Consider the following 25,385-nt stretch of genomic DNA (forward strand, 5'->3'; position numbering starts at 1 on the left):
TCCATAAACTACATAGGCCATTACATTGGCCATCAAGTCGGAATTATTTATGCTAATAACATGGAGCATACTTTGGCGCTATTCTGACATGCTGTACTGAATTAATGTATTGCAAATTAAACCAGGACAATTATTTCTGTATTTATTTAGTAATTTAATTAGTTATTTGCTATACAGCCTGTTTATTAGGAATATGTAGTTATTCTTATATATAACCATTTTAATTTCCTGAATACTTTTTCTTAGACTAATTACTTTTACGGACTAAACATTTGTAATTGTAAATTTGACTGATACAAACCACTTGTTTAAAATAGCGAAAAAACGTTTTTTCCACTTTGCTTTTAAAAACAATCTGAGTTATGGTTATATAAAGATACTTTCTGCTAAATACCTTGCCTCTCAAACTCTTTTGAATACATAATAAACAACACATCATCCTATATTTTTAAATTTTAAACTGACCACATTTTAATGCAAAATGATCCCCCTTATAGCCTAACTCGTGTGATCTGCATCACAGTTAGTTATTATTTATGCTAGTAGCTTAACAGCATACAATTATGCTTGATCTTTGAATTAAGGGCCTGTTTGCTTTATTATGCTACAGCGCTTAAATGTGCCCATCAAAATAAGAACACATCCTTCGGCGGAAGCCATTTAAAATGCTCTCAACATCACGTGTCTTTCGGAGAGGAGAAATAGAGGCTTTGGTCCACTTCACTCATAACGTTTATTGTTATTTCTCAAGTCGACTTGCCTCGATGTAATTCACAAAAGCTAGAACATCACAAAGCACGAAAAAGAGGCTTAGAGTTTGTTATTATGCCCACAAACGGATTAACTTAAATGACAAAAGAAACTTCATCGCCGAACAAAACGCGAGTAGACAGCCGATAGCCTATTTTTGCACGAGGATGGTAGAACTATGACTGCAATGTTATCTGCGGAAAAAAATTGGGTCAGTTGGTGAAAATCGTGAGCTACTTAGTTTCTACTGCCCTGTACCGTCACAACGCAAATTAAAACCTCACAAATTACTTTCATTTGTGTGTATTCGTTCCATAGGCTATACCGTCTCTTAGGACTCCGCGAGCATGTTGAAATGATTGACAAAGCGGTATTCAACAGGACGTGCATTCGATCACCTGCTGCTTCATAGTGGGTAGAATGCTTAGCTAAATGTTCACAGTTAAATCAAAACTATCCAAAAGTGATAAAACACAAATATAGCGATCAAAATGCACGCATAGTCTACACTGAATATCTATCTGTACACAGTGTTGCGGGAAAACTCCCACACGGTTCACCACCCAACAAGAATGCAATGCGTGCAAGTTATTAAGAGAGTAAGCGCCAGGCGCACAATTCTATATGGACTTTAAAGTCAAGAGCAGGAGCAAGGTCCTGCAATTTAAGCTTAAAACTTCTGACTGTCACCAGAAAACTCAACTGATTAATTCCCATCCCTGATTTGAGTGTGAAATGGTACTGCAGCGGATCAGTTTACATGACCAAATTTTTAAAAATTACTTTTCATATGAAATATGTAAAACACGCAGTTCAAAATAAAGTTGAGCTGCGTCATTTCAAGCACTTTGTTGAAGTGGGGTAATTTCTATTAGATTATAAACGTTGCCTGTGATTATTTTACAATGTGACTTTTCATTTCATTACCCTTTGTTATGTTTTGCTGCTTCTGTCCTTAATTTAGGGAAAGGGGCATAAATGATCAATAATCTGAAAGAATTACAAAACAAAAAAGAACCTGCTCAGCAAAAGTCCAAGCAAACATGACAACTGCTTGGGTGAAAAATGGTGCCAAATAATTTACTATATTTGGCATACTACACACATGATTTGTAGGCCAAACATCGAGTGTGAAACCACACAGGAATAGTTCTTCCAGTTCAAGTTTTACAAATGTAACTGATGGCACGCCTGTTGTGGGTAGCCAGATTGTTCAGAGCAGTGCTTTCAAAACTGTTGCTGCACTGACATGATAACCATTATGACTGCAGTTGCTTATGGCTTAGATGATCTGGGCTTTACATCATGGACCAAAATCATACCAGTGTTTTGGGCTGGTCATCAATGGTGATGTAGGTCACAAATCTTATAATGTCCTCTGTCGCTTTATGTAGGCTTGGGCTAAAAGTATTATTTAGGGGCGAATGTTTATTGGGATAGAGATCCAAATGCACTGTGATTATTGCAAGATATATATATATATACATACATATATAAAATATGTGTGTGCGTATGATTGTAATTCAGAGTCAATAAAATGCAAATGGTCACACACCCCAGGATATTCAACACCTGGCGTCACAGGTTTTGCGTGGCACGATCATATAGGCAGAAGCAGTCACAGCAGTCCAGGCCAGAGGGATTTTCCTTTCATATTGGAATTTTCAAACACTGAATCCATCTTTGACCTCCTATGACCCACCATATCGGATATCTTAAATCCCAGACTAGCCAATGCAATTTCTAGAGGGGCTTCAAATCCACTTTGAAAATCACCCAGGAATAGAGCTTTAACAGTTCCCTTATTATTTATTTATTTGAATAGAAGACCCAACTCTCCCATCAGCTAAGTATTATGCAACTATGTGTAGTTGTAATTGTAAACCAGTCAGTGTGAGAGATTTGCTGAAAGTTCTCATTCTCTAATTAAGGAGTTCGTCCATATTCGGTGTGTTAATTAATTTTAATTTTACCAGTGATAGGCAAAACCCAGTGCACTTGCTGTATGTATGAAAAGATTACCCCCTGGTAATTGTCTAAAGTGCTGCAAGGAAATCCCATAAGGTTAAATTGAGAAGTCAATACTTTATCTTATCACCATCTTAAGCTGAGCTTTAAATTTAGCCTCTGTGAATGAACCAACTAAAAAACACAAATTAGGCCTACACCTTTAATGGCATGTAGTTAAGAGTTTATTTATATTAATTGTGTTCGGCAACAGGACGAAATGTAAGAGAGTAAATACTGTTGAGTGAGATAATATGGATTAAACAATAAAGAAACAAAGAAACAGCTACAAAATAATTGGACCTGCTGTTTGCGAACGCGCCACGCGTATGCAAGATCATTTAGTAATACAGGTTTAAAAAATAAAACGGGTTAGTGAAGCAGGACAGCTTCTTCAGTTGCGACATTCGTGTAAATTCGAATTTCAAGCAGTGCATACTGGTCGCTGTAATATAAAAAAGTCACGCCTGCACGACAAAAGCGTCTATTTTAAAATGATGACGTGTAGCAGCTAAATTGCTTAAATCCGTGTAGAATTGCATTTCTCATTATGTAAACCTAGGCCATTCTTTATTCCCGGTTTTAGTAGGCCTAATCCGTGATTTTATGCATTCGCAGGTTAAAGGTTTTAACTGAAACCTGTTTTCAGAGTAATCGAATCCACGGTCTGACTCTGAAAAAACATGCAACACACAAGGAGGTATTTAAAATCAAAATCCTCCAATAAACAAGCTTGTGAACTGTAGCTTAGCTATAGAGACATGCCAAGCAATGCATTTTAAATAGTATGTCATTTGTGGTAATTAGCATTTACTTAAAATGTTAGGTTACATTCTGCCTACCATATTTTGTGCGTCTCGACGTTCTGGTTTGACTCAGCGAAGTTAACTCCTGCACCATAGTGTCATCAAATGGCCTATCTACCAATTGCAATATTCTCAACTGATTTTATTGGTTAATTACATTTATTTATTTATTTGTTGGTTGTTTTTAAATGTTCTTTCTATCGTGTGTATGTTAGAAGAGCCAGGGCCATACGTTGACCATTTAGTGGAGAGCCAGCTAAATTTCTTTACCTTATATAAATCTGAGAACAGTTGCTACATACTTCAAAGTGAGAGAAAGATGAACCCGGTAAAGGGAATGTTAAAGTGTAGCTATGTATAATTGATAGTAGACATGAGCGTACTCTAGATTGTTATATTAACACTTAGTCATCCACCTTTGGAATGTATGTGTTTCGTACAGCTGAATTTCGCCTAATATTCCATAATTTCGAAGCATTCGCTTGTCATTAAAAAAAAATCGCATATACTTATATATGATTGGTCATACTTGTATAATGAACCTAAGAGACCAATTTATGCAATGACTGACTACTTTTTGGCGATTTCTTTTAAGAATTTCTAATTTGGTTTTTGCAACAGATTATGAGAAAAGCACAAGTTTTTGCATCCAATAAAACAGCTCATGAGAAAAACAGAATAGAACTGTGAAAATATTGAGTCATCGAGAATTATTTCCAAGGAATATGTTTGTCAAGCATTTTCAATTTTGGTAAAATGTAGACATAGCTTTGCTTTAACTCCCTTTGGAAATGCCTTCACGCTTATTAATTTTGCCCAAGCAAGTGGTTATCGGTGACGATCATTTGGAAAAGAACAGTTCTATGAACTGAACTACAGATAAAAAAAAATGTAGGCTATATGTGAATTAATGTTATAATATTGAGTGTATGTCAACTCACTGTGTGTGTGTGCATGTGTGCGTGCGTGTGTGGAGCGTGTTTATACCCGATATCTCTAACTGAAGGTGGAGCAGGTACAGCGACAAAGAGAAGACAAACTTCATATAACATAAAATGTGAGATGTTAGTTTCAAATGCCCTTTGAGATAATGCTTATATATGTTTTGATGATTGTCATGTTATGTAATAATACAACAGGCCCAATAATCATGACCAGGGATTCCAACCACGAAACAAACCAGTTTCACACCAAAATGTTGAAGCCTGTCACACTGTAACACTAACAGCGTTCGCATTCACAGTTTTCAACCATTGTTGCAGATTATCCACGAGAAACATCATTCACGAGAACTGCCATAGCAAGAAATGGCACGTTCAGATATTCCAAATGTACGGTTCCTCTGTGACAAAAGGAATTCCGTCATCTTAAAACTAACATGTGCTTCGCTAGTTGGTGGAGGTGGCCCAAAATTACGTGCAGCAATTAAGTCCTATGAGAAATGATACAATAAGCCTTTAACCTATTTCCGTTTTAGGGAATAGCTTTAAAATGTTTATTATTATTTTTATTATTATTATTATTATTATTATTATTATTATTATTATTATTATTATTAATAATAATAATAATAATAATAATAATAAAAGGCCTGCTCAACAGCTTTGCGTAAAAGGGATATTTGGTTCACGTCATTTAGTGTATATAGGCTACCATTTCAGACTGCAAAGCCAAAATGAGAAAGATTTAATTATTTTACGTTTTGAATATTTTCTGGGATATCCTCTGTGATGATTGTTCGTTGTCACGTTGTGAATTGGGCTACACAGTGAAAACACGTTGGAGTCACACATAGTCAGTCTACATAACGCAAATAAGACGGCCGACACATTGTGTTGTAAATTGAATACAGCGCAAAGTAGTTCGCAAGCACAATGCAAGTTATTTTTTAACACTGATGCTGTAACCTCCATGCACAATATGCAGCCAGCGTACCTCAGACACGACAGGGAAGTGATCACTTGGCGCCCCCATTCGGCTGCTACGCATTACAGAAAAAATTCTCTTAAAGGGGAAGGTTGGAGAGCCGGAAACTTATATTTAAGGTGGAACGAACTGGCATCAAGACCTTTCCGGGAAATTCCGTTTGGAAAAAGATAGCCTGTTGCAATAGGTTACGCCAAACGCTGAGATAACGAATAATATATTGATGCACTGCAGCACTTGAAGTTAATCATTGCTGGTATCCAGTTGACTCCAAATGGGCCAGATGCAGTGTTTTTGCCTACTTTCATTTGGAATAATTTAACCAAGTAAAAAAGATACACACATGAGATATTCGAAACTGCATTAGTATTGCTTGTTTTATCTAAACACCGGGTTGGTTAGATTTTGTTATCGAATCCGACTGAATCCGAATTTAAGCGCTCTGAACAGGACAGCATTATAAACATGTGGAAGTCGAATAACATAGTCGTTCTACACACGAATCTGTTTCTTGTTTTCCAGGATAAATAAGTTACCCGCACATAGCCTACAGACATTTGCTGGTTTTGAAACATCGAGAAGGAGTTAATCAAATCTGCATTAAGTCTGCATTTGAAACAGACAACGAGCACACAATGTCTTGAAAATTAGGCATTTATTTTATTTCTATCACGTCGGTACTTTGCATACTTATTTTTACATCTTTGATTTGAGTTTTTTTTTCTTGACACGGGCAAGATTATTCGACTATATTAGTGTTGTTGTTTAAGGGTCTCGTGAGTTTTTTTTCGATCATTTAAAGCCGTTGTGACAATACATGTAATGTTATGACACGAAGATAAACAATACATGCAGCGTGTATTCGCCTCACAATCTATTTCCAATACGGATTAATAGAGGTGATAAGGTAGATGTGCCAACCAATCAAAGAATCGAACCAAACACAATTAAAGCATGGACAGTTCGAGTGGCTAAGTAGATTTCAGAAATTTCAATAACTATCGAACTACTTAATTGAATTTAAAGAGTCAGGAACTAACGCTTTTAGACATCGAAAATTAAGAAGCCCTTTCCGTTCACACACAGCCAAGCAACTAATCTCCTTGGTGTAACCTACTCATTAGTGTATAACCATTTTTCAAAATACATATTTATTCTGACATTGAAAATTTACAGTTTATTAAAATGTTTGAGAGAGAGAGAGAGAGAGATCTTTAAATGCGTTTTAAGTCAGATAAATTCAGATGTTGGCGTAAACAAAAAATACACAGGCATTCTGATAACAGAACACCATGGAGAAGGTGTAGTCACCATTATTCAATTTAGCCAACCTTTAAAATGGTCTCAAAATCAGTAGCCTACTCTTTTCCTCCAGGATTGATTTTGCATGAACCAAGGTGTGCAATTCCGGATTCCACGATCTTCAGTCAGTACAAAGTAGCCTATAGCTGGGGAAAATTCAGTTATTCAGTAGCTCCACTTTACCATTCACATCCAAAAAGTCTTGCCTTGCCATTGTTCTGAGAGTATCAAAAGCCCTCTTGAACATTCTTTCGATGTCATTTCTTTTGGAGCAAAAGGCGTTTTCTGTCTATGAAGACAGGGCACATTATAAAATAATAAACAACTGAATACTAACATTTCTAAGTTGTAGTTAGTGATTTTAATACAAATCATGTGAAATTCTAGAATATTGTATTTTGACCACTTAAATACATTTTTGTATTGTAGAAGGTTATCAAGTCATGTGGTAATTATGCGTGTCTTGTTTCTATCAGAGCAAACCTTCAGCCAGTAGGGTGTTTTTATTATTATTAGTGGGCTTGCTTCGCCCACTAATAAAATATTCAAAACTTCAATAAAAATATTCAACTTTTTGTGAGCAATTTCCCCCATAGGAAAGCATTGTAGAATGTTCAGATCCTAGAGTGTGGCACTTGGTTTTTCAGCATTTTTTTGCAGTTTTCTAACCCGTCACAGCTCCTTTAAATTAGACTTTTTTGACATCAAAACGTTCAGCTATTTGTCTACCCTCTCACTAATTTTTTTTGGAATCGCATGTTTCAGTCTCCCAGGATTGGCATGTGCTTGACAGTCACGCTCCACATACACATGAATGGGCTGCCCACTCGAGCTGAAGTTGGTGATTTTACAGTTTTGATACATGTTTTTAGATCGTCACAGAGGAAACAAACGGAATTACACATAATCGCACACAAACCTTCATCAACTCCTCCTTGCACTCATATTCAAATATCTAAGCTTTTCCTTTTATCATTTTGCTGCTATTACACTTTTTCTGAGCTATGCGCCCTCTTTGAAATGCATTGAGGCTTGAGGACAGTGGCAGTTACTTCAGACTTTATCCTTACTTCATCCTTTCTTCAAGTATTCTGGTAATGATTTTCAGCAAGGCAAGCCCACACAATTCCTTCAGGAATTGTAACCTTTCTAGTTATTATTATTATACATTTATTTTACAAGAGAAATAATAATATGTATTTCTTAAAATAATTTCCGTCCTCAAACAATGTCTCATTATGCATGCATTGTCTTTTTTCTTGTTTCATTTTAATATAATATAATATAATATAATATAATATAATATAATATAATATAATATAATATAATATAATATAATATAATATAATATAATATAATATAATATAATATAATATAATATAATATAATATAATATAATATGAACCTATCCGTGGTAAATTATAATCCTGGATCCGCTCTCAATTGAACCAATCCAGATTCTCTCAAAAATTGTTATAAAAACTTTGGTTGTTCCTCCGTCGGCGCCTGAGTTTCTTTGTCTTGGCTTGCACTATTCCTACGGGAAGTAGTTTAACGTTCTGAAGATCAATAGTTTTCCATGTACAGAAACCCTGTGCATGGCACGATGACACATTAAATCAGTGTGATCTTCACATAAAACTCATAACAGCAAAGCTGAGATATAAATTGGCAGTTATTTTAACATATAGTTTTGAATACGTAGGCTACTTCTTTATCTTGAGGACTTCATCGGTATATTTATATAGCCGCCTAATCTGCGCATACGCACAGTACAGAAAAAATAATTGCTGTGTAAAAATTAAAGTTCTCCTGACACTATCTACGAGCCCGAAATTACGCGTATTTTGTTTAATACAGTTGACCTACGCTGTGTACATGTCCCTTACATAAAGGAGCTGGTCGGTAAATTCATACAATGCGCATAGTAATGTTTCATAAAATGCCAGGATAATTGTAGGCCTGTGGTTTTCAACCCTGGTCCTGGAGTACCCCTGTGCATGCAGGTTATTAGTAAAAACTTTATCGCAATCCCTGACGCATCAATAGCTATTAGTTGTATTTATATAGACACATTTAAGGTCTGATGAGGGATGGTTACTCTGAATTACAAATATCAGAATGATAATCATGTTAAAAATAATTCATAACCCATATCAATGTAAGGACATTCAGTCAGTCTTCAATTTTTAGACAACTCAGTTACGTGCCGTGTTAGGCTAACTGATTGATTTCGAAAAAGGTTACATTTAGCATTTTGTATGGATTAATTAATTGATAGACCTACAGCTGAAATCAGTCAAGTCTTGAATGTGTATAACTGGTCCTTCATACTAAATCATACGTGGAAAATGAAGAGTTCAAATAGAAACTAAATGGTAATGTGCCAAACCAGCACTGTGGTCTGTTAAAGGAACACGTTTTCAATCAATTAAACTCTAGTTTCGCTGGAAAAAACAGCACACACAGGGGTACTCCAGGACCACTGATGTAGCCTAGGCCACTGAGTTATTTATTTATTTATTTATTTTTAACTTTAACTTTTTTCCTCAACAAGACAAAATCAACCCCCCTCCCACGCCGCACAATCAACCTCGTCACGCCAGCCTTATCTCAAAACTGAAATGTCAAATAGTGTCAGAGTTCCATGTCCGCTGATGCTGAAGGAGTTCACACCTGCTTCCCTAGCTGCATTCAACATACGACGCACGATAACGTAGGCCTGATACTGTTGTTAATGTAATCTGGCTACAATCTCAGAGCTCTAAGTGTGGCATTCCTTGAACCAATCCATGTTCATATTAATGTTTACTTTATTGGCGATGCGCAGGTCTACTGTAGACTATGTGGTCTTGCCTCAACGCACGGGATCGCAAATTATATCACCAGTCAAGTTTCCCTCCCAGTTCTACGAATTGCCATGACGACCCTCTCGTTGCAGGGCAGCTGTTCGAAGGTTTCATTTTTCTGATTAAGTGCTTTACATATAGCCCAGCGACAAACAAATCAACCCAGTGCATTTGTCATGCAACACAAAAACGCTATTTATGAAATGCTCAAACCATATAGCCTATCATCTTATTAATTAATTAATTTATTTTACCGCGTGATTGTTTCTTTTTACTGCTGCTTCAACCACCATACGTTTCAATCCAGACCTGTGTTCCCGAAAACATGTACATTTTTAACGATCGTGGCTGAGTGTGTCTGACTTTTGATGAGTGTTTCCCAACGCTCTCATTGATGGTCTTCAGAAAGGATCTTTAAATGCATAGTTAAAAACGCTCTATTCTGAAATGGATGGTGAGTCGATCCAAAAGAAAAGAAAAAAATATACACTGCAAGAATTCATTCAGTGGAAATTATATTTAAAGGCAGTTCTTATAGGAATGTTGCCTATAATTATATTCTGCTTAAATGTATGTAATATCATATTAGCATTATGGCATGCATTGATTCTAACCGTAGCCAACCGAGGTTATTCAGGTTTACCAGTCGATTAATTAAATGACTCAGATTAAAACAGTTTAATGGTCTGCAGCAGTAGCTTTAGTTTAGTAACTGATCAGTATCAGTAGCAAATAGGCCTTCAGGTTTCTTTATACAATCACTTTTTGCATCATACAATATATTTAATGTGTTCACCGTTTTGTTAACGTAATTGTAATCTTTTTTAAAAAAAATTATTATTATTATTATTACTTATATTATTTTTTAAAGCATGTTCCTCAGGAGAATTTTCATCTTAGGTTTGGAGAAATCGGCTCAGGCAGGCATGTGCGCCGTTGCACGGTCTTGTCTCGCGAGACCATGGCTTGGATTCTGTCAGCATTTCACCTCGAGTCACTATTACATTTTTTAAAAGTGTACTTTCCAGAAACAGTCTGACGAGTGTTGCAAAAGAATAGTTATGAAAAACCAGGCCCAGGAAGAGCAGCTGATAGCTTCTACGACATTTTATGTTGACGTCTGAAACACCCAGGCACCTTTTAGGGAAGATCTGGCATAGAAGAAGAAATACATAGCAGTCCACAGGGTGTGCAGCCTATACAAATTGATTCATTTAGGAGATATTCAACCAAATCCGTCATATTGGCAAAACCGATTATTCTATGTTTGGAGGCAGACGGGGACAGGCTACAAGAGGGAACTCGGGGTTGTAAAGCAACTATAAAGTGTTGTGTGGTACGTCAGGAAAGTCTGACCAAAAATCTTTTTTTCTCATACTACAGGGAGTTTGCTGATGAGATGGGCCTGTGGACCGTCAGGACAGAGAAGGGAACCGCTGCATCATATTAGCGGACAACAGAGGGCTGCCATGCCTGTAATATGTGGGCCCCTCTGCTGCAGCAGAAAGATAATTATTGTCCTTTCCCACATATTTATTTATTTATTTATTATTTTAGGCTGTAGGGAAAAAAACTAGATGACACCCCTGAGCGATACGGTCAGTCAGTACAATTGTAAAAATTATTCACCTTTCACTCAGGGTCTTTTCAGGATGCTTTGCGAATTACAAAATGGAGAAACAAATGACAAGGAATCACCAAAAATATTATTGTAAATAGGTGCAAGTAGGCTATAGAGAGACAAAACAACGAACAGAATATGAAAATTGTAAAAGAAGAATGACATTCAATTTAACCCTTTGAAGAGTATGTTTTTTGGAATGTCTTTTCAAAAATTTAATTCCGTGTCCTAGAACTTCATTACTTTCAATTACCAATAGTGATTGTTAAATCAGCATAAGTGTGCTGTAAACATTCTAATCACGTATTTGTGATCTACCTTAAAGCCCCACTCAACGAAAATTACGCGACGGCAACTAAGTACCTCGGTGGATCATGGTACTCGGAGTTTTTAACGTCTTGCACTGGCGTCTTGGTAACAAGAGCAACAACTTTGCTTCGCCTACTGAGGCTTTGTTACTGTTGCACTTCGAATAAGGCTATTGCGGCAATGTCAAGTACATCTAAGGTAGTTAGGCATGCTTTATTCCTTTCGATATATTAACTGACGAGTGAGTGGTGATTTCGTTTCCATGGTGACGAGCTGCGCAAGGACTACAAAAACACTCAGTTATCAAAAACGAAGATGAATGAAATGCAAAAGAACAAGGAAGTAGTGCCGGAGTGAGACTTTAGATTTTAGATATCTGTTTTTCTTTTTGAAGAGTATCTTTATCGTTATTCTTATTAGGAGAACAATTCTATACTGTAGTACCATATGAGTGATTAGAAGAAAAAAAACAGGGCAGTTATTAAAATAGTAACAGGGTTTAAAAAATAAAATCAAAAAAAGGAGCTGTGGGGTGGCTTACCCTGTTAAGACACTGTTCCAGGATGTGTACCAGCCCCAAGGGAAGGTTTCAGTCTGCCCAGGTTGACTATGGGTGCGTCCCATTAAGTCTTCACTCCTCATCTCCTTTCCTCCACTCCCCCACCACCACTTGCCTCCTACCCAGAAGTACGTGAAGGAAAGGAGGGGAGAAGACAAGTTAGAAGCTGCTTTGCCAATACATTTCTGTGCGCTTTGCTTTTCTCCTCCAATACTGAGACACTGGAGGGAGGGAGGGCACAAAGATGAGTTTGCGGGACACAGAGGAGACGGCATGGCGGTGGTTGAAAGGATACATTATTAAAGTATTGGGACTCACCGTATGTCTCATTGCTCTCCAGTGACCCCTGCTGGTTAAGTGGGCATGCCACAGTCATTAACAAGCTGCACAAGCTGTCGGTGCCAACTAGAACTCAGTAGGTACTTGAGAGTTCCAGAGAATGTTCTGGGTCAGTTTCTGCCCTAGAGTTGTCAGCACTGATGCCCCTCCCCCTCGCAGCATGTGGTTGAGCAGAAGTACAGGTTCCTCCAGCACAGCAAAGCGGTAGAGATACAGTCACAGAGGTTGATGGGATATCTTTCTGAAACACTAAACCTCTTAGTCAGAAAGCTTTCTGCTTTTAGTGGGAAATTGACTGACGGTGGTTATTGTGTCAGTTGGAGTCCCGGCCGGCTGAAAGCACCAGTGGACCTTCCTTCTGTGTGCCTGCCTGCCGTTGCGTCTCCTCTGACAGCTGCCTTTGAAGGTGGGGGGGTCTCAAAGGGTGGGTGCCCACAGGTGATCGCAGGCCTTGCATCCAAAAACGGCAGTGTCCAAACGTCACAATAAGCCCCTCACCGACCCCCCATGACACTCTGCACCCCTGAGCCGAGTGGAGTTCATTTAGCCCACCATTTCTCTACCCCCCCCCCATTAATCATTCCGGCGCACACTGCCAGCTCCCGAGTGACAAATGAGCCCAGCGGGGGAGGAAATGTAAAAGCAAGCCAGGCCTCTTTTTTTTTTGGACCGGGATCGGATCCCTCGCGAGGTGGAATTTGCCTCTCCGTTTGGGTCAGCGCACACCATGGTTGACGAGGTCACAAAGACCGTGTCTTGGCTTTGCTCTGTCTCACCTCTTTCACACGCCTCTTGGTGTTCCTTCCCCTGCTGCAGACCTGAAGCCGGCAGGTAACTTCCAACACAAACGCAGCCCCCCCACAGCCCAACCCCCCCCCCCCCAGCTCCCCCACAGCACCCCCCTCACATCAGAGCTGTGCCCCCGACAGGCCCCCCCACACAGCTCCCGCAGGACGTACACGCAGCTGCCCTCCTCTGCCCAGCTCTGTCCCTTTCTTCCCTCTTCACTCTCTTTCAGCAGAGGGGCAGGCTTTGGAAAACAAACACAAGGTCAAAGGAGAGGAACTACAGGCTCTCTTCAAAGCAAAAAAAAAAAGCCAGCTGTCATGGATTTGTATAAAAACGCTGTTCAATATTACATATTTATTTTGTTTTACTATTAGTCTTTGTCTTACTATTTAGTTTCACTGCTTTTTAAAGTTCCCAGTGTGTTTAAATGAAATCTGATGAAATTATCACTTATAGAATGAGAATAATTTGATGTGATACCTATTGATGGTGGCTGTGGTATGTACTCTCCCTCATGTGCCCCATACAGAACACAGGACATTATCACTTCTGTGCATTTACATAATTGCCTTGTTATCTTCTGAGATGTTTTTTTTAATTGGCCTACTGAAACAAGGAAAGGTGTTCCTGCAGCATTGCCACAAATGGGTAGAATTATTTTGTGGTCTCTGGAGATTATTTAGTTTGTTTCAAATCTCAGTTTATTTGGTGTCTGTGACTCACTTCATGTTGTGACTCACTTCATTTTGATACTGGTGCTTTTACATATACACATACACTGTATTTAAATACACACATACACTAATATTTAATGAATAAACTATGCCGACCCATGGTGACAATTCCTAACATTTCTTCATGCCAAATTGAAGAAATAACCGTATGAATTAAAGTTTAACACAGACCAGCATACAAGTTAATTTTCAGTGAAAGTGTGCTGAAATTGGAAATCATTTCGAGATGTGAAGAGATATGAACAGACAAGATTCAACTGCCCTTCGGTCGCAAGTATGAAAGAACATGCGTGTACAAAACCGACCAGCAGAGAGAGCCATTTGTACAGAAACAAACCAAACTGTCTGGGAGACGATGCTTAAAAGCGCAGACAACCGAGGCTCAGAATCTATCACGTGTCTCTGAAGGACGAAAGCCATTAAGGGACAGATTCACGGCTCACCTGCTTGGGAAAGGGGCTGGGAAGATTTGCCAAGAAGTGGAGGAGGCCATTTGTCAATATTCCTCTGGCTGCCAGGTTAAAACGATCAAGCGCTCCACTCTGTCCCAAGATGACCCTTCGTAGTTTTCGTCCAGCAGACCTGTGAGGGTGCATTGTTGTATATAACCTATGCCACAGAATGAGAGAGAGACACATGGGTTGGGCTCGTAAACAAAAAAATTAAATAAATAATAATACCCACAGCATGCATATATATATATATATATATATATATATATATATATATATAAACTTTCCATCTGTTTATTATAATCGATTATCCTTCAGGGTTGCCAGCACTCTTAAAACACACGTTAAAATAACTCATATTATGGTGTTTGTAACCTTGTCGAGTATAGACAAAATGACGCATCATGGGGCGTTCGTGTGTAGATGTGCGCACGGAGTACAGAACAGCGCCACTCCTTGAAGCGATTGGAACTGCTAAAAAATCACAGCCATAACAAAATAAATTGCCATGCAAGAGATATACATTTCCACCTGGGAATTATTGTATGCACATCACATCTGATTTTGATTTCGGCAAAATTCTTTTTCAACATACAGACAGCAGAGACGGGAATCATTTGTACAACCCGTCGGACTAGAGAAGACTGCGGAAGGAGGAATAAAGCGTATTTATACATTTAAATGGCATTTAATCGACTTTATGGAATATCTCAAATACACAAACATAGAAACGTTGAAAATATACATTTTAAATAAGAAATTATAGACGGATCGTTATAATGCTATCGTGTCGATTAATCTATATGATAATGCTTTCGTACTGACGAATCTATATTATTCAACGCAGCATGCAGCTCTGTGGTGCGAATGATACTTTCTTGCTGCCTGTCGTTCACTGTAAAAACCTCTCTCTCTCTCGCTCTCTCTCTCGCTCTCAATATGTGGTGTGGAGTGGGCTTGCTGCCGAAGCGTCACTGAGCCCCGCAGCTCGGTAGTTTTAGTTGCTGCGTGTGTTTCTCACTATCACACACGAAGGTACACCCTGCGTCCATCCAGTTCTACTGCGGCATCCATCCTGAGCCGACAGCATCGGGGTTGTGGGAAGTACATTACCGGGACGCCAATTTAGCTACTTCCGCTTTTGTTTGTTTTTCATTGTTTGTTTCATTTAAATATTTGTTTGCCTTTGCAGTTTGAATTATTTCGCTTAACTTCGAGATGTGAAGCGACGTGGTTCGCCCAACAATTTAAACCCTAACAGATTCCAAATTGAACTTGACCTAAAGAAGGAAATCAAACATCAATAGAGATGAACCCTCAGTGCGCACGCTGTGGAAAAATTGTCTACCCGACAGAAAAAGTGAACTGCCTGGATAAGGTAAACATTTTTAATGGCGAGAAATTCGAATATTAGAAATCCCAGCATTTGTTCATATAATTTTAATGTCATAGCTTTGTAATGATTTGTAACTTCGTCGGGAGGACGTTGATGCCTCTCTTCACGATTGTCAAGTAGCCTACCTGCTATCTGTCATTAAAATGTATTGAAAGATGTTGAAACAGGCGCCAGCAGGGCTGCAATATGTTTTCATCCTACGAGAAAATAACATATTGCATTAAGAAACATTTCAGACGTTCTTGCTTATATAGGCATGTGGGTTGTGAGTTGGTAGGTCATGCACTTTCAAATCAGCAAATTAAACATTATACAATACGGCTTGTACATTATTAATGTTATAAAGACCTGCACTTAAGATGGTTATATTTCCTAAAGGGCAAGAGTCCTGTGTTTTGTGGGGACAAATTGTTAGGAGTTGTGGATGGTACATTTTTTCATTTTGTCACAGGCACGAGAAAAGTTCCCTGATTTCCTTGCATTTCCGCACGACTGGCACTATGCCCCCTCTGCCTCCGGAGGGCTTGCAGTGGCCCTCGTGGCTATGCTTAATCCCTAGAGCTCCATTCCAGTGCCCTTCTCCAGTACCTTTACCCAGTACCCTTCTCCTGTACCGTTCCCTAGAGCCTGTCTCCAGTACCCTTCTCTAGTGCCCTTCCCCAGTACCCTTCCCTAGTGCCCTCCTTCAGTGCCCTTCTGTACCCTTCCCCAGTGCCCTTTTCCAATGCCCTCCTCCTTCTCCTGTGGCCTCTATGATGTCCTTAAGTGGAAATTGCAGTTTCTGTGGAGACGGTTCTAATTCTGTCCAAGAAACCCCTCCCTGTCAAACCTACAATTACTCCAGCGTAATGCAAACTAATTGGAATGCTGGAGACGATGAGACGCCTCAGATGTTAGCACAGGCAGGTATTGTATGTGGAAGCACTGACATACAAGCAAACAGCTCTGGAAACAGGACAAATACATGGCTGTTTGCATCAAAGCCTGTTTTCCCAGAACTTGACTAAGCTCTTCAGGGTTCTTGGTTGGCCAAGGATGAGGATTTGACAGCATGTGGGTTGCCCTGGGGAATGGTCAGGTAGAACAGAGGATTTTGTGTTCAGAACCATTAGATGTATACCCTGTAAACTAATCTGCACACTGAGGTTAGTTCATCACTCAGGTTTTACAACACAGCTTTTAAGCTGAGTTTCATTTTCCAACACTTTTTCATGAGGACATTTGATGGATAAAATAAAAAAATGCATACAGTTGATGTGTGAAGTATTAAACATTAGGCGCCACTTTTTCCCCTGAAGTCCTTACAGCAATTCTGTTTGTTATTTGATTGTTGCCAGTAACGGACTGAAACAGATTATCCATAAGAATGATTGTAATTATATATGATATTTAGATGACATAAATAATTGGGGAAAAAATCATACATTTTAATGGTTTGACTCAAGCAAACATGGTTTGCTGCAGCAGACAGCCAAGTCCATGCAATGACTGAAATTATAAGAAGAATGAAGATGGATAGAAGTTTAAATACAAATGTGTTCAAACCGAAAAAGCCATGAATGCATTTCAAAAAGCATTATTAGCACAAGACTGGAAATTAATATAGAGAAGATATGGATAAAGCATATGAAATATTTTTTACAAAAATACAAAACAGTGTACAACAAAAATAGCAAGGAAAATATAATCATATGGATAGGCCATGAATTACAATACGGCAAAAAAAAGCCAGAATGAAGTTTGCAAGTGATCACCGGGACAAAGACCTAGCCTTTTGGAGGAGTGTTATGCACTTTTGTACATCACTTTGGATAAAAGCGCCTGCCAAATAAATGTAATTTAAATGTGTTGTCTGGTCAGATGAAACATAAATTGAACTGTTTTGCCATAATAATCAGCACTATGTTTGAAGGAAAAGGGGTGAGGCTTTTAATCCGAAGAACACCACCCCAAATGTAGATCATGGGGGTGGCAGCATCATTTTGTGGGTGTGTTTTGCTGGAAAAGGGACTGGTGCACTTCAGAAAATAGATGGCATCATGAGGAAGGAGGATTATCTAGAAATACTGAAGCAACGCCTCAAGACATCAGCTAGAAAGTTAAAACTTGGTCGCAACTGGGTTTCCAGCAGGATCCTAAGCATACCTCCAAAGTTGTAACAACATGGCTTAAAGGCAACAAAGTAAAAGTATTGGAGTGGCCATCACAAATTTCCCATAGAAAATTTGTGGACTGAACTGAAAAAGCATGTCCGAGCAAGGAGGCTTACAAACCTGATAGAGTTACATCAGTTCTGTCAGGAGGAATGGCTAAAAATTCTGGCGAAGTATTGTGACAAGCTTGTGGAAGGCTACCCCAAGCATTTGATTCAAGTTAAGCAATTAAAAGGCAATGCCTCCAAATATTAACAAAGTGTATGTAAACGTTTGTCGTACTGAAAATCTGATATAGTACATAAAAGCTGAAATAAATCTGTCTCTTAGCTATTATTTTGGAATTACCTCTTATGGAAATAAAGTAGGCCTACATACCCTACTTGACTTAACACAGGAAATGTATGGTGACATTAAATGTGTAGAGTTTAGAAAAATTGAGTTTGAATGTCTTTAGCCAAGGTGTATGTAAAGATTTGGCCTCAACTGTAAGTGAACACATGTATGTGTAATGTGTATTGTGACCGAGAACTAATTCCGTTTTTAATTCTCCGCTCCAAAGTTCACTGTACGCTTCGCTCAGAAGAAGCGAGGGAGACGCGCGTCTTTTTAGAAGCGTATTCTATATATTTTAAATGCGCCACACCATGTCTGTTTCATGTTTGTTTGTGAAAGTTGTATGGGAGATAGTCAGTATACATAAAAACAAAAACAATCCATAATCCCTACAGTTTTATATTTTACTATTAATCATTTCGAACTGTTTATATATTTTTTAACTTGTGCATGGCGTATTTCCAGTACGCCATGTTAAATCGCGGTTATACTCACGGTGAATCGTTTCTGCAGCATTTGGGCAAAGTAGAGTTACACTGATCGTAGTGGTTTTATGCCTTGTGGGTACTGTAGTTCACAGCGGTTTCTTGCAGAGGGGGAATCGGTTCTAATGTTCTATGTAATTGTGATTATTGGTGGTGGGGGAAGCATATTTGTTGAGTGTGTGTTTGTGTATTTTTATGTTTTATATGTGGGATAAAAAATTACATTTTTATGATTTCTGTTTAGTTGATTGATTTGAATGGCAAGAATGGTACGGTCTGAGGGGGGTTAACTTGTTTCAGGCCTCCATTTGGATCAGTAGGGAGAGCTTGTGATTAAGTGAAGAGCCTACTCAGTCCTACCTAAGGAAACGCTTGGGTAGTCATTGCCTGATTTCTTTATTTGCGTATTTTGTTTTGTAATTATTTTGTTTGTTGTTTTCCCCCCCACTTTAATAAAATAACTTTCACCATTCACCCTATTTCTGTTGTTGGGCTCTATTTGACTGCTGGCCATCCTCACATGTATATGCATATATATGTAGGTATGTGGGTAGATTTGTATATAAAGAAGTATGATAATAATGTGACTTAAAATATTGAAAAGGGGCTGGAACGAACAAGCATTTCAATTCAATGAGGATACTTTTCGCTTGTGTGAGTAATATGTCTTGTCCATTTTGAGAAGAGTGCTGCTCCAAAGGTTATTCATTTTGGTCTTTCCCCTCCAGAACTGGCACAAAGGATGCTTCCACTGTGAAGTGTGCAAAATGACCCTCAACATGAAGAACTACAAAGGCTATGAGAAGAAGCCCTACTGCAATGCGTAAGTAATGCAGGAATGAGTCTTTGAGCAGTGTCTAGCCTTGAGCTGACTGGAGATTTGTGTTCCAAGGCCCTTAACCACAGAGCATGAAAACCACCCTTACAAAAAATGTATCATAGGAAATAATGATGTTCTCAAGTTTATATGATCTGCAGCAGATTATTGCATCAGATCTAAATGAAATATGTTGGAGGTCCCAATCATTCATGTAGACTTCATATAGCATCTATATTATGTGAAATTTGTAGTTGTTCCAATGACCTTGATATGCACTTTTGTGTATTATTGAATTGTGATATGAATTATTGAATACACGTACAAAATAATTGTGTATTATAGTATGCGTTTCTGATGTATTTGTTTTTCTTTTTTTCCCCCACTGAGGAGATCTGTGCAGAATATGTTGAGGAAATGGCTAACCTTGTCGTTTCCGTTTTATCACTTGCTCAGATCCCTCATTACATTTCTGTTGCCATTCAGTCTATCTTAACTGTTACTGCCGGTCACTGGAACATGGGCTCCCAGGATTTCTTCCCACTGGGGAGTTTTTATTATTATTATTTTTACCTCAATTGCTTTATTTTTGGAGGGTCAGGGTTTTTGTGCCCAATTTCCCATAGTCTCTCACTGTATAGTGTCTCTGTGACAGTGTCCATATAAAAAGTGCTATACAGATAAATTGGTTTAAAGGTATCATAGGTGAGGGGATTGTTGTCTGTTGGCTAAGGCAGGTGTCAGAATTTAAGAAGAAGGCTGGGCTCAGTGTTGAATCAAAATGGGAACTCTCTGGTCTTCAGCAAGACTGTGGTTGTGGCCACGACCAAACAAAGGTTTTCCCTGAGCAGCAAGGAGGGAGAGACTGCAGATGACTTGTTTTTGTCTGTCCTGAGCAGTCGTTGGCACATCAGTGAATGGGTAGGGCAGGACAAAAACATTCAAAAATCAAAAATGAAAAGGATCAGAATTCTCTGGCATGTCACAGCACCGCAGAAGGTTTTGGGACTGCATAAGAAAGATATCTCCCGCTCTGCAGATGTGCGATGTGTAGATAATCCCGCCTTTTGGCTGCTTTCTCCCAGACGTTTTCTTTATGGCAGTTGATACTTGTGATTTGTTTGTGTGAAGTTTCAGCAGTCCTTTCATTTTCCAAGCACTGGGAAAGACAGTCTTTCATGTGTGGGACTTAAAGAGGAGGGAGGAGGGTGGAGGGCATCACACTGCACCCTAAAAACATGTTTATTAAACCAGCATTTCAAAAAAGAGTCAAATGGAGTCAGCTATTTTCAGTCACTGGGAACATAAAACCATCTGACTGATGCTGGCCATATATGATTTAGCTTCTGATCTGCAAACCATTACTGGGTGTTTGGTACACACAAGTACTTACACACAAACACACACACATACAGCCGACCAGAGGAGGATGGGTTTCCCCCTTGAGCCTGGTTCCTCCCGAGGTTTCTTCCCATCTGCCACAGGGAGTTTTCCCTTGCCACTGTTGTCTTAGGCTTTCTCCTGTGGGGGTTTAGGCCAGGGTTGTCTGTAAAGTGTATTGTGATAACTGCTGTAAAATACACTATACAAATAAAATTTGATTGATTGATTGATTGATACACACACTGTTTATTTTCACTGTCACCATTTCATGTCTTTAATTATTAATTTAGCATTTGCTCCGAGAGTTCATATTTTCCCATACATGCTAGAACAGGCTCTTTTTTGGCAATATACCAAGCAGTCATTCATAAATGATAAAAATATTGTAAATTGGAGGGTTACTTCTTTTTTTATTTACACCCCCTTTCATATTATTTAGTGGAAAACACAGCTTACAGCTGAGGTTAATTATTATTTAAAATCTGGATACATTTAACGTAATTATATATATCTCTTTACAACATTTACTTTTAATGATTACTTAAGAACTTCCTGCTCACATTAAGTATTAGAATTACTCATAGGTCTGTCATACTTGGAACGCCTCTCCATTCCTTCCCTCTACTTTCTCATCAGCACGTAACATGACTTGGTAAATAATACATGTATAGTATTACAAGTTTGTTTACCAGTACTGTGTAGGCTGTTGTAAGTGACATCACTCCCCGACAGATGAAAATGGGTTGTTATTGCCTTAGCTGGGGCTTCTGCCTTTAGATAATGGTCCCTTTAGGTAATGCAAATCCCTCTTCTGTGGACATGGGTTCACTCCCAGCCCTGTTACCTTAGAGCTGTGACCCCATCTCTATCTGATACCCTCTCTGCTTTCCATCCGTCTGAATAAAGCCAAAACAAAAAAAGGAATGAGGGTTGGTCCTGTTCGCACAATTTATAATTTTTTAACAAGATGATTTATTAGCTGTGCATGTTTTCCTGACGTCCCTGCTAATGTTTCACTGCAAGTCTACCTGTCCTTCATGCTATCAGTATGATTTGCCCTTCTGTGGGCGGGCCTTCCTAAATCCCCTGTGAAGGACTGGGAGGGCATTCAGAAAAACACCATGCCACTTCAGTGATGTTTCCCATGTCACACCTCAAACCCTGTAGGAGAGGGAGGGTGAAGCCACCATGACAGATTTAAAAAGGGTGCTTCTGGGCACAAATCCTCTGCATGACTTTTTGATTCACTCAGTATGGCCTAAGAAATGTAAAGCTGTTCTATGAGTCAGATTGGCATCCATGCTCTGGATCCAGTACATTCTGTCCAGGATAAATGTTCATTAGAAGTTATTGTCTTTAATTAATTTATGAGGAACATGGACGTGAGGGGATATGTTCCTCTTAGATTTTGAGTGACCTAGCCCCCCCTCCCAAACTCTCCCCTTTCACTTTGACTATTGTGCTTATTTAATAGATATTTTGGCTAAATTCAGTGACCCTAAATGCAACAGACCAATTTCCGTTCATAGCAGGCCACCTCATACTAAAATAAGCAAACATTGCTTCTTCTAAGCACAGTACTTATTAGGGATATCCTGTGTCTATGGGTATTTTAAAGTCCTCCAAATTACAGTCCTGTTTCTTTCATTACGATGCTCTGGATATGATTTAAAATTAATAATTGCAAGCTTCTCACCCTGAAAGGACAGATTTGTGGCAAAAGTTGTAATCTCCTACTGGGGAAAACTTGGCCTGTAAGGGTCACACAAAGAGATTTTAACACAAAGCGACTTGCTCAAACTTTCAAGTTGTTCAATGTGATGTGTACACATTGCCCTAGGGCACTGAGCTCTGCCTTAAGTTTAGCTTGTCTTAATGGTGGCGGTGACCTTTAACCTTTACACTTTTGCACTGCTTCTCAGAATCAACTGACCCCATTTTTTAATAACTTGGAGGTACCCAGAGGCAAGCTGCAATTAAACCCTACTTGTATGCATGCAAACAGTGGCTGGCAGGGTAGTGTTTACTTTCATCAATGACAACTGTAAACCAGTGCTTTTGGCTTCATAGATCAAATGTGTAACTGATAATTAACACTTTGCTTAGTTGTAGATTTGTAGATTGGTGTGTGTGCACTTGTGTTTGTGTGTGTGCGTGTGTGTGTATCTGTGAGAGGGATACGACAGGCCTTTTTCAACAGCTCTCTCTCTGCACGGCTTCCTTCGTTGCTTCTTTGTTTAATTCCAAAGTTCCCATATTCCCTGGAAGATTATAGAGAAAAGAATGATGGTCTGTGGAAGCACATTATCAGAAAACGTGCTCTAGGTGTTTCAGGCCCCAGCATATGCAGGCCTCTGAACCCTACTTAGTGTGACGTTGCCTTCTTTAGTATTTCTGGATGTGAATGTTTTGACTAAGCTTTGCAATACTACTTGACTTTGAAGTAAATTTAGCAGTAGATGGCCATTGTTTGAGAAATTCCCTTGCTGGCTGGTAAAGGCTTAACACGTGGGATTCAGAAATCTATTGATGTGTTGAATGCGCCTATTTGGAATTGTTTGTGCATCATCCGTGTGGCGTGTGCTAAGTTCTTTGCTGAGAATGAGACAGCATTTACTGCTTTTATGTGAAGTTAACAGGCTTATGCACTGTTGATGGAAGTTCTGGCCAACTGTCTCTATTGTGGCTGAGTTGTCCGTGTCCATGTATATTGGATAGATGCACGTAGCTACCCTACCTGCTCAGCACAAGTGCCTGAATAAGGAACCTGAAAGCCCCGGACTGTGCATTCATGAACATTCAGTGCACTTAACATTGACATTATCGGACACCCTCATGTATTTGCAGCCGGGGAAAGGAACTGGCAGGTTCAATTATGCATCATGAAGGACAGGTAGCTTTGGTTGTGCCCCCCACTTAAAAGGGATTTTTTTTCTTCCAGTGCATCCTGTTTAGAGGAGTAATTTCGCCTTTCGGAGAAAAATGATGCAAGCAAAGAGAATTTGTTTCCTTCTCGCTGGTATTCCGGGTATTACTGCCTTTTGTGAAATGGCTCAAGGGGGTCTTGGCAAAATAATGCAGCATGTATGAATGTTTAATGTGGTAAAATGAATTTTATGCTTGCAGCGTAAGGTGTCTATTAAGGCCATGTTCCACTTAAGCTAGCTCACGTCATATATGGCACAGCTATGAACATAATGCATTTTAAAATTAGACTGTGCTACCCAGCTGGCTTTTATTTATCCAAACACAACAAAACAAGATGCTTTAAATGTCAGCTTGTCAGTAATTACACCTCACAACCCACAACCTCTTGTACCGAAATTCACTCTAACGTCCGTTCACTGATTTTGTTCTTATATCGCTATAACTGAAAGGTGTTCCGTTGTCCAATTGCTTTTTCTTTCTGCATCATCTGACCTATGCATTTTTAAGGGCTACAAGTAGCTGATTGTTCATTTATTTCTTGACCTAACTGGAATGGTGGAAGTCTGCTGTGCTCATCACCATCTGAAAGTTGCCTCTGTGTCAATGAGCTACACTCTGGCCACGTTTTTACCATTCTTTTAATAAAATATTTAACCGTATCATTTATGTATTATCATATCTGTGCAAAGAAAAAAAAACCCTTTTCTTGTGCTGGAAACACAATGAGCACAAAATGGTGCAGCGAAAACTGTCTGCAGAAAACACTGTGCATTAAGTCATATGATAGCAACTCAGTGAGAACAATCACATAGAATAATTAGGAAAAGCAGTCTGGTGAGCAGAAGGACTTCACAGCTTGTGGAGGTCTGTGCAAGTGAGAGGGTTTAATGGCTTCTGCATTAATGGTAAACCCAGCAGGTGTGCTGAATTGCTTCTGCTTTCCTCAGCTTTGGGTTCTCATCAGACCCTTCAGCTAACACAAAACAAGCCAATGGTGGCATTTAAGGTTTCTAAGGAACGTGGGCAGGGAGGACTGAAAAGCACTTTTAGAGAAAATGGCTCCTTGGCACAGAGGAGCTTGCCCATTTTTTATTTTTTATATATATATATTTTTTTACACCAGAAGACAAAAAACATTCTGGAGCCATGGAACTTTTTTTCAGAGAATGATGCCAAAGGTGGACTGCATTACCTACCCTCAACTGTGTTTAACCGTGTCTGCTTTGCAGGACAGGCTCTTACGCTGGTAAATCTTTGGTTTTGTCTGCTGGAAAAGCACTCCTCTTTCTGCCTCTGCCAGAAGGCGTGGTCAATTTTATCATTGTGGTGTCCTATCAGATCTGAGGACCTGATTGAGGAGGACTGTGTGTGAGTTATCACAGAGGTTATACGCAGGATGTGCCAAACCATAGGATATGCAAATATAAATTGCAAAATGGAGCTT

General features: G+C 39.0%; 1 protein-coding gene and 1 long non-coding RNA gene across 4 annotated transcripts in view; one reads left to right on the forward strand and one right to left on the reverse strand.

Annotated features, from left to right (window-relative positions):
* Positions 1-13,363: 13,363 nt before the first annotated feature.
* LOC135260924 (uncharacterized) lies at positions 13,364-18,858 on the reverse strand. The gene is made up of 3 exons (XR_010331780.1): positions 18,824-18,858; positions 14,435-14,600; positions 13,364-13,498 (listed from the first exon to the last, which is right to left on the reverse strand). It is a non-coding gene; the product is annotated as an uncharacterized LOC135260924 (long non-coding RNA).
* nebl (nebulette) overlaps positions 14,951-25,385 on the forward strand; it is a 54,542-nt gene continuing 44,107 nt past the window's right edge. Inside the window, exons 1-2 of one of the 3 annotated variants that reach the window (XM_064346664.1) lie at positions 14,951-15,821; positions 19,542-19,636. In XM_064346664.1, the coding sequence (XP_064202734.1) occupies positions 15,753-15,821; positions 19,542-19,636 (164 nt within the window). In that variant the 5' untranslated portion in view covers positions 14,951-15,752. Of the gene's footprint in view, positions 15,822-19,225; positions 19,356-19,541; positions 19,637-25,385 lie in introns of those variants that run through there. The other 2 variants (XM_064346663.1, XM_064346665.1) reach the window with 2 other exon arrangements.

This window comes from Anguilla rostrata, chromosome 8 (assembly GCF_018555375.3).
Source record: "Anguilla rostrata isolate EN2019 chromosome 8, ASM1855537v3, whole genome shotgun sequence".
NCBI classification, from domain to species: domain Eukaryota; kingdom Metazoa; phylum Chordata; class Actinopteri; order Anguilliformes; family Anguillidae; genus Anguilla; species Anguilla rostrata.